Here is an 8,934-nt window from a genome sequence, read left to right as displayed (position 1 = left end):
TCTGACACAGCAAGCAGCTCTTATCTACCCATTACACTGTGGCTGCATTACTTATCTCCCCAGAAACCCTGACACCTTTTTACAGCATGGAACTGTTCACTGCTCCACACATATGCACAGCACTTTACTCAAGGGAATTCCCTACCTGGGGAATCAAAAGCCACACACATTTCCCAATTTCCCACCCTGTGCTCCCTGAAGTCACACACCTTCAGGCACTTCCATGAATAAAAGCTGTTGCTAAGCCACAGTCATGTCAGGATAATTATAAAGTCTCACAGAGTCAGGGCTGCAATTCTCTTCTTTAAGCACAGAGCAATTTAAGGCTTTCCACAGTGAAAAGAGAAGTTGAGAAAACAGATCCTGCAGGCAGTGTTCTGCAGACCCACATCACTTTCTCTCTAAAGACTGTGCAGAGCTGATTTCAGAGCACTGCAGTCACTCCTGATATCCATTCCTCACTCACTCATGATTCCCAGCAAGTCCCTACTATTTGTGTAAACAGAGGAGCCAGGGGCAATCAGGCCAGAGGAGAGATGCTGCATGAATCTCCACAGTCCAATCAGCCAGGGAGAATTCCACTTTTTGCCTATTTAAGAATCACAGGATCTGGCCCCTCCATGAGTCCCAGAGCCAACACTTAATGAAAACAGACAGAGGACAAGAGCAAATGCTTGATAGAGCACAGTATTGTTTCTGAAAGGAAATGTTTTTTCAGTTTCCCATGAGGCAGCAGTAGTTCTTCAGAGAGCCCAAACCTCAAGTATGCCAGCGATTCACCAGGCAAACACAGCTCATTACCTCAGCCCACCGCCTGCAATCTCAGGCACTTCTGGTTTTTAAACCCCAAAATCAGAACTCCAGGAACCCCTGTGAAGGGCTGACAGTGCAGCCCCTCTTTGAGTGAAACTGCTGAGCCTTGTCAGAGATCAGGAGCTTGGAAAACCTGCAGTTCCCTGAAATGGATTTGTTTTACCAGCAAGGAGGGGCTGGCACAGCCACTCAGACCTTCACCAGCTCCTCTGCTCCCCACCAGAGCGGGGGACAGCTCTGCTGGCTTAGCCTCTTCTAGCAAGACTTCCAGCAGAGTTTGTTCTGGTTCCAAAAGGACACAAATGTCTGAGAGAGGAGGAGGCACAGTTAAGTGCTTTGTTAGCCACTACACTACACCTTTGTTTCCTGGGAGATTTGGGCTAGGCTGGCATCAGGTGTCACAATCCAGGCTGCTGTGCCTTGCTTCAGGGTTATGCTTTCAGCAAGGAGCTCTGTGTGTGTGCTCAGGTGTGCTCAACTGCTGCCTCCAAGCATTGCACAACACCCAGGGAGGCAAACTCCAATGATTTCCAATAACAGCTCTGCTGTTCTAATTGGGATGTTGTTCTGCCCATTGATTAGTTTAAAAAAAGGAGCCCAGATACAATAGAGGAAAAAACCTCCCCACCAAGTCAGACCTGCTCATTCAACTTAGCTAAAGGAAGGTACTGTCTTAGGAAACCAGATATAATTTCCTCACAGCCCACAAGCAGCCCTGGCAAAACACAATTAAAGCCTTTGAAGGAATACTTACACTTCCTGCAGGTTCGACAGCTCTGCAAAGACAGAAGGATCAATCTCTGCCAACTTGTTGTAGCTCAGGTTTCTGTTAAAATAAAAGACAGAGGGATCAGCAAAATGCAGACACCCTGCTCAGCAAAACAGAGTCATCTTAATTATTCTGGATTACACTAGGAGGGTTTGGATTTTGGTTTTTTTTTTTTTAAGAGAACTTAGACAGGAGAGCAGCACTTTTCTGCTGAATACACAAGTGAGTTTAGTTCCATAACAAAAATCTTATCTAGCTCACCCCAAGCTTCTTCCTCTTTTGCATTAGATTAGTGTGGTTTTAATTTGTCTTCATATTACACAATTACATTTATTATTCTACTATTGATTATTTCCAACCACAAAACTAATCACAGATGAATAGGATGTTTCCTGACAAATTAAAGCCTGAACTGAAACAATCAACAAACCTTCCACTAAATATTTTATAGCTATATTCACACAGGGTATTTTTTATAAAATACAAAATACACATATGTACACTTGATATGTGTAAACATAAAATATATTCTATATTTTCTAACAAGATGCTATAATTAGTCTGTCACTAATTCTTTTTAATCAGTGAATACAGCTTTCAAGCCACACAGTAGAACATATTTTGGTCCTCAACAACCCTAGCCAACACTTTCCAGCTATCCAACAGCCTGAATCTAAACCTAAATAATATTCTAGCTGATGGATGACAAATGGGTTGTGCAGCCTGGTGGGAGAGCAGATCTGCCTCACAGGACACCCCTGACTGGAAACACATCCAGAGCTCAACATGCTGCAGGAGGGAACACACTGCAGGAATTGCTAGGGACAGCAGACAGGCAAAATAATGCAAATTAAGTGCTAACTCCACAAGCAAGAGCTTTGCCATGCTCTGCTGTAGCATCACACAGTGCAGCAGCAGAGCCTTCCCTCCAAGACATGCACTCTCAGCATCCACACAGGACAGGTCAAACCTGAAGCCAGGGACTAACCTGATCAATTAAGACCAAGTGACTAATGATGCAGAAAGTAACAAGTGCTTTAATTACCCTTCTGTATGCAGTCCTGGCATGTTTCTGTGAGAGTGTAATCTAAAGAGGGAGGAGGCAAATTGATGGGCGGTAGCAGAACAGCAACAACAGAGAATTGTAAGGAAATTGTGAGGGGGACTTCTTTAATTTTATTTTGCTCCACACCCTGCTCTCGGATATTACCCTGGGTAAAATTCAACCCTCCTGCCTCCTCTGCAGGGAGGTTACACCCTCTTACTGCACCTCTGAGCACAACCCAAAAGATTCATGGCTTGATTTTAGATAAGCTTTCAAACATTGAGCTGCTTATTCAAACCACCAAGCCAGTCTGACTAGAAAACTGGCCAATCTTCCCTAGTTTGGGTTTTTTGTTGCTTTAAAACTGTGTCCACAGAAAGCAAGCAAGTCTGGAGCCCAAACAGGATCTAAGTCACCAAGGCACCCACTGAACTTCCACCAATGCTCCATGGTCCTAGAGCTGAGGCACACACAAAGAAAAAGCAGCTGCCAGAAGAGCACTGATGAAAAATATCTCCTGAAATGCTCACACCAACACACTGCTCTCTGTGGCAATGCACAGAGAAATCCAGGCTCACAGCAGCCTTGCAAATACCAAGACTTGAAAGACTACAAAGCTTACCAACTTTGCAGGAAGTGATAAACACCTCTTTCAAGCTAAAAAGCAGATATTGATCACCTGCCCTCTTGTAATGCATTTATGGGAAGTCCTCAAAGCGTTCCCCTGCACGAGGGAATCATTTGATGGCTCTCACATCACACCATTCCCCATCACTTCAGCTCTGAACGCAGCTCTTTGCTGCTTGCCCAAAATGTTCAATTTTTTTTGCCAATACCTGCTGTGGAAGAATGCTCCACAAATCAGCAACACAGGCTGGCTCTTAACAGAGCCTAGAGCTGAAGTTATAGAGGAGTGTAAAGCCTAACCAAGCATCTCAGTTTAAAATATGCTGTCCTGTAAGCCCCTACTGTCTTTTAAAACACTCAAGAGACCTTTAAATCAATACCAGCCTACAGCAGATATCCATTTCACTATGAACTCAAAGGCATTTATCTAAATAAAAGTCAAACTGCAGTTTAAACTCAGAGTGTGTTTGAAAGCCAAGTCCATATTCATAGGACAATTACGAATTAAAGTGCAATTTGCCCACAGATTACATTACTACTGTTTTTTTTTTAACCACACAGTAAGATCAGGTTGGAGCTTGCCCCTGCCTGATCTACAGGCAAAAAGAAAAATACAACAGGTAAGGTCCTACAGGCTCAGCACAATAAAGCCAACACAGAAACACAAGTGACAAACGAAAAGGGGGAAATACAGCCAGACATGATGGTGCATGAATCCATCTGTTTTCATGTATTTCTGTGCCTTTTACTGCAGCCAAACTTCACATTTTTCAGGTAACGTATTTCTCCTCAACACATTCCTCTGGAACAGGCTAAGGGGGCTGTTTTATGAAGCAAGAAACAAGAACACATGCACCAGAACTGATCCTCCCTGCACTTGCCAGAGGGACCAGGTCCCTGGTTTAGCCTGTGCTCAAGCACTGAGTGACACTGACAGGAACCTCCCAAGTTCACAAGTGAAAAAACAAAGATCTTCATAAATTAAAGGATTTCATGGCCACAGTTTAACATCACCCAAAGTGACTTTCTGATTATTGCTGCTGCCATTCAGGACATTTGAACATCAAAGTCACTGCACAAGTGGCTGGCTCTTCAGATAGCACAGAGAGATTTTGCTGCACCAGCAACAGAAAGATTTCCCAACATCTGCTGCAGAAATGCAGGTGAACTCCATCCTCTTGAACACCAAAGTCTTCAGTTCTCCCCACACTACTCACCCCAACCACCTCACTAAATGTACACTACACGGCTCAAAAATCAGTGGGGAAATGAAAGCTAGAAATAGAGTCAGTACAAAACAAACAGGAGACTTGAAATTACATAGATACGCCAAAATAAAGCTTACTGCATTTCTGATACTAGCTGTATTTTAACTTATATTAAAATACCCAAGAATTTCTAGCCTGAAGCATTAGCAATCAAAGGATGTGTTTCCCAGAACTCTGATCCCCTCACTAGGCAGTATGTGGCATGCCAGCCACAGCATTTAAGTGAGAGAAAGAATTAACATGTTTCTATAGATAGATCACTGGGACTGGGAGTCAGGAAACCTCTGTCTGTTCCTGGCTCTCTTCATCTCCTGCTGTGTGACCGGGTCATGTCACATCACCTCTCCAGAGCTTTTGTTTCCACAGCCACCCTTTGTCTGTCTTGTCTATTTAGACTGTAAATAAAATTGAGGTAGGTATTGTCTTGGTTTGCCTGATGCTGATGAAATGAGGCCTCAATCTTGGTTGGGCTCCAGTAATGCAAATAAAGAAGGGAGCTCAGAACTTGAGGTCATGGGTGCACAGGATGCTCTCCCAGCCCGAAGTGTGGGTCCCAAATGTCCAGCAGTGAATGGAGCACTGCAGGATTTTAATGTCCCCACCAAGTTGGCCTCTCTGAGCTGAGCAGACCAGCAGTGCAGGCTGATGGAGATGCCAAGCCCAGGGCACAGCTGTTCCATCACTGAAAGCTGGCACATTTGCTGTTCCTCTGCAGCACAGAATGCATTCCTTCTCGAGGAGCCCTTGGGATGATGCCACAGTTGCCCAATGAATCGCCAAATAAATGTTTCTGCCATCAGTTTTCCAAAATGTCTTCCTCAAAGAAAGACAGCCATCAGCTCCCAACATCAAAACTCTGGCCCTTCCCAAATCAGCACCTGCTCAGCCCTCTGAGGCATCTCTCACCCTGAGCATCTCTTCAAAGCCAGTTTAAAAGCATCACCTGCAGTGTTTTATGCCATTCCCAAGAGCTTTGGTGCATGTTCTGCCCATTTCCTGGCACCTACAGGTGAGGTTAGCTGAGACCAAATGTGGGGCTGCCCACAAACTGCTCAGTGCCCTGCTCCTCTGCATGGGTACGTGTTTCTGTTGAATTACTCATGGAAGGATATTTTGATCCCTCCAAGGCAACTGTGGAAAGAAAACAGAAGTCCACTAATACAAATTCAAGAGCCTGAGCTATGAGTTCAGGGAAGCTACAAAGGTTAGAAGTTCTACAGCTGGCAGAGGAGAAAGAGCAGAACCACCAACCTGAGCAGCCCCTAACATTCAGATTGTTTTTTTCATATCAGCTTCTATTGAAAAGGAAAAGTTGGTTAATGTTTTTAAAGTTTATTCTGATTTACTGGCATGAAAAGTGCTCTGCATATTATTTATCCATTACAGACTTTAAGTCTTCCTTGTACTGGCTAATCCAACAATGTAGGGTTTTCCCCTCCTGTCACTAAGATGCCCATGATCAGGAACTGAGAGCCTGTAAAATCAATATGGGAAGGGCCCTGTTCTGTCTTTTCAGTTATTCTAGTCTCTAAATAAGAAAGCAGTGTTTGCCTTCAGTTGGCATTATGAAAGTGGCATTATCACTGAACTCTGCAGAGAGTGAACTGAAAGTCTTGTTAAATAACTGGGCATGCTCAAACTGCCTCCCAAAAGAAACAATGCTGTCACAGAAAGAGTCCTGCCTGCAGTGAGGAGGGCTCAGTCAGTTCTGTGACCTGTGAGAGGCCAGCCCTGCCCCCTTGGGCAAGGTGCAGGCTAGATCAGGAGCTTATGTCCAAGTTTTGGCTCTGCTTTGGGACCTTGACCAGCGCAGAGAAAAGCCACCTAGCTCTCTCTTGAAAGCCAGACAAAGGAACAGAGACATACATGGCTCCTGGTCTCTGTCCACCACGATGATGGCTGAATTCTGTTCTGCAAGGTGAAAGTTTCCAACCCTCACATCAAAACCATTTATCTGTCAGTGCAGAAGATTATGTCAAAAGTGTTTCTGCACCTTTTGATGACAGGCATTGGAGAAAAGGAGGATGGCTTGAAATTCTGTCACTGCCAACTGTGGCTTTCATTAAACACTTTGTCAGCCGTTGTCATAACACAACTTTTCATTGCTCCTGCACAAAAGGGAGTTGAGGGCCCAGAACAATTGAGCCCTGCAGTGGAAATTCCTCTGGCTCATCTGTCAAAAGATAGCTGCCTAGTCTGCAGCTCCCTGAATAGGCACCATCCTCTTCCCACATGTTTGTAGATGGCTTTACAGCCCTGGAATGGAGGCCCCATGCACACTTGAGTGGGTATGAAAAGCATGGCTGCTGCTGAATTAGCCTGGGGATGGGGGCCAGGGGAGCAAGAGAGGGAGCACACTGCCCATGCTACAAGTGTACAGCTGTGCAGGAAGAAAGCACTCTCAGATGTCTCTTTTAAACAAGCTTGTGAGGTGCCAGTGTCCTTGTAAGCAGTGACAGGGGAGCATTAATGCTGAAGCACAGAGCCATCAGAGATTGCACGGATTCAGGTGGCTGTATGGACAGAAAGAAGGAGCTTTAGTTCATTTTTGATTGCTGTGCACAGGACAGGTCCAAAATCTACTCCCATGAGGCAAGAGCAGCCAAACAGCCACTGCAGCCTCTTCTCATTAGAGCTGTGCTCCAGCCCCTTCCTCGGGACACGCTGCAGCACCTCACTGTGTCCTGTACTGAGGGGCCCAGAACTGAACCCAGCATTCAATGCATGGCCAGTGCTGAAGGTGATCACTGGCCCAGTCCTGCTGGCCGCACTGTTGCTGGTACAAGCCAGGGTGCCACTGGCCTCCTTGGTCACCTGGGCATTCACTAGCTCATGCTCAGACAGTTCAACCTGATCCTTTTTCACCAGGCAGCTTTTCAGCCATGTGTCCCAAGCTAAGCCCCCTGTGATTTCTGTTATAGATACCCTGGGTGCTGCCTACAAGTGCAAAGCATCCAGCTTAAAGAGACCCTGAAATGCAGCCCAGAAATGGCCCACACCAAGCATGGCAAAGAGCTACCTCCTAGAAGGAGGTAAGAGCGCCAAAACACAGGGCACCAGCCAGGAGGATGCCCCAGATTGCTGCTCCAAGTGCTTTGGAGAGAAGGGGACTCTGCAGGACACAGCACCCACATGGGTTTAGCTGTGCCCCACCACTGAGGGGGTCTGTTAGTGGCTCAGATGATGTGCTCAGTCAGGCTTCACTTATGTCCTTGTTCAAATTAGCAGCAGCATCACATTGGCTTGGGTTAACAGCCTGCTCATATAAGGGGCTTTATGTGCAGGAGGGAGTCAACCTAAGGGCAGCCCTCAAGCCATAATATGAGCTAATTTGACAGTGAAGACAAACTTTGAGAGGTCATCCAAAACTGCACCATGAATCACTCTCAGTCATGACCAGTGATACAGGCTAAAGGAAATTCCTGTAGCATGATCCCCAAAGAACTGATACCATGCAGATGCATGCAGCCATTAATGCAAAGAACACTAATTAAAACCACACCACTGAGAGGTATTGTGCCAGACTATAATTGAATTTAGCATGTGGCTGGTATGGTTTGAGAAACTTGGGAATGACCTTACCTTCAAGTGACATTCAGGGACACACTGTCAGCCTTGGCCCTTCCTCCTGCTCTGCCACTCTGCACTCACAGCTTGGGGAGCACACAGATCACACACCTGGCCTCAGCTCACACAGGGCTGTAAACGTGAATATCTCTGCCACTGCAGACTGCCAGCCTCCAAGAGGCAGCAGAGGATGAGCAGGCACACTCTCAGGGCTGAGGGAAAGCAGGAATCCTCTGCAGGAGCACTGGGTAACACTGCAAGGCTGCTGGGGCTTCCACATCTCCTGCACCAAGGATTTTTACACGCTTATTTGTCTCTTTCATCAGGACAGTGTCAGGTTATTTTAGGCCCTGTTTGGCTTACACAAATGTGTTTTGACAAAACCTAGGATTTCATTTCCTCCTATTTTAATAACCTGAGCAAAACTCAAGTAAAGTTCTTGTCTACTTTTTTCTTTTACTTTTCTTGAAAGACCATAAACACCCCTATTTTATTTCTTAAGACAGAAGGCTTAGGTGCAATTTAATCTACATAACCACACATATGTGGCAAATAGTCCATAACACATGCAGAAATCACCTGGGTAGCTCAGGTGCTCATGGACCTCATGCTATGACTCTGCACCATCAGAAGGGACATGAGGATACTCGTTTCACCAGAGCTTGATCCTGGCCCACTCAACAAGCTCTCAGTGTTTCAATTGCTCCAAAAAAATTGTTCCAATTGTTCAAAAAAAAAAAGTGAAGTGAGGTTTCAAGAAGTGAAGTGATTTGAAAGTCATGCAGTGGTGTCACTGAGATCGCCCCAGGCCCCTCTGTTCCCTGGGCACATGGGCAGCCCTTCCC

General features: G+C 45.6%; 1 protein-coding gene across 1 annotated transcript in view; it reads right to left on the bottom strand.

Moving 5' to 3' along the window:
* The window catches only part of LRIG1 (leucine rich repeats and immunoglobulin like domains 1), a gene marked incomplete at its 5' end in the record, with an annotated part of 93,937 nt that overhangs the window by 56,727 nt on the left and 28,276 nt on the right, over positions 1-8,934 (bottom strand). The window contains one exon of the mRNA XM_031056310.1: positions 1,568-1,639. Coding sequence (XP_030912170.1) covers positions 1,568-1,639 — 72 coding nt within the window. The remainder of the gene's footprint in view (positions 1-1,567; positions 1,640-8,934) is intronic.

The sequence above is a fragment of the Geospiza fortis genome, unplaced genomic scaffold, assembly GCF_000277835.1.
Source record: "Geospiza fortis unplaced genomic scaffold, GeoFor_1.0 scaffold70, whole genome shotgun sequence".
In the NCBI taxonomy this organism is placed as follows: Eukaryota; Metazoa; Chordata; class Aves; order Passeriformes; family Thraupidae; genus Geospiza; species Geospiza fortis.
Note: the sequence above shows the minus strand (reverse complement) of the source record. Positions and strands in the feature narration are given on the sequence as shown.